General features: G+C 25.8%; 1 protein-coding gene across 2 annotated transcripts in view; it reads left to right on the top strand.

Annotated features, from left to right (window-relative positions):
- Window positions 1-904, top strand: part of LOC108685409 (cyclic AMP-dependent transcription factor ATF-6 alpha) — a 4,262-nt gene that overhangs the window by 981 nt on the left and 2,377 nt on the right. For both annotated transcript variants that reach the window (XM_018190182.1, XM_018190183.1), the window contains exons 3-4: window positions 40-219; window positions 301-520. In XM_018190182.1, coding sequence (XP_018045671.1) covers window positions 40-219; window positions 301-520 — 400 coding nt within the window. The remainder of the gene's footprint in view (window positions 1-39; window positions 220-300; window positions 521-904) is intronic.

A 904-nucleotide genomic window follows, 5' to 3' on the forward strand; every position in this document is an offset into this window, starting at 1 on the left:
TTATCTTTTAGAAATAATTATTTACCTGAAATTTTTATAGAATTGGAGGAAATAGATGAGATAAGAAATGAAATTAAATTTGAACCTGAAAGTCCAATTGTACAATTTCCATTATCGCCTAATAGCCTTAATCATTCAGAATCTAATGATTCAGATAGGCAAGTGAAATGTTCGATGCAAGAAGAATCAAACTGTACAATGCAAAATATAAAAGCAGAAGTATGTTCTATAGGATATATAATGTTGATAAAAAAATATAAAAGTTTAATGCATATTTAATAACTGAATTTTTTCTTTTAGTTTACTTTAGAGACACCAATAATTTCTTCTCCGCAATGCACATCTCCATTATCACAATCACCTCAATCACCTTTAAGTTCATCAAGTGTAATGCAACAAATTAAATTCATACCTGTTAGTAAAGAAGACACAGAGCCTCCAAAATATATACTTGCAAAAGCGGATTTTGCGAAGCATGCTCATATCCAACCTATAAATATTGCACAAAACATAAAATATGGTAAAAATATTACATCTTTATATAAGATAATCTTCGAATGTGTTTGCAACAAAAAAAGTATATTATCTTAGAAACTAAGTTCGAATACATGTGATATCATTAAATATTAGAATTATTGAAAATTCTCATTTCTCGAATGTGTTTTGTCTGAAAAAAATAGCTTTTATTATTATGGACAATGGATTATTTTCATAGTCATTTAAATTTGTAGTATGTATCCAAAATATTTCATATTCTCTATAAATTAATAATAATAGAAAGGGCATATAAGAGTAAGTTATAAAGTTCACAAAAACAAACTAAAAAGTTAAGATATAAAAATTCACTGTAACTAAATTTGAACAATAATCTATTCTCTGTGAACAAAAAGTAACCAGAAAATTA

The sequence above is a fragment of the Atta colombica genome, unplaced genomic scaffold (assembly GCF_001594045.1).
Source record: "Atta colombica isolate Treedump-2 unplaced genomic scaffold, Acol1.0 scaffold153, whole genome shotgun sequence".
Lineage (NCBI taxonomy): Eukaryota > Metazoa > Arthropoda > Insecta > Hymenoptera > Formicidae > Atta > Atta colombica.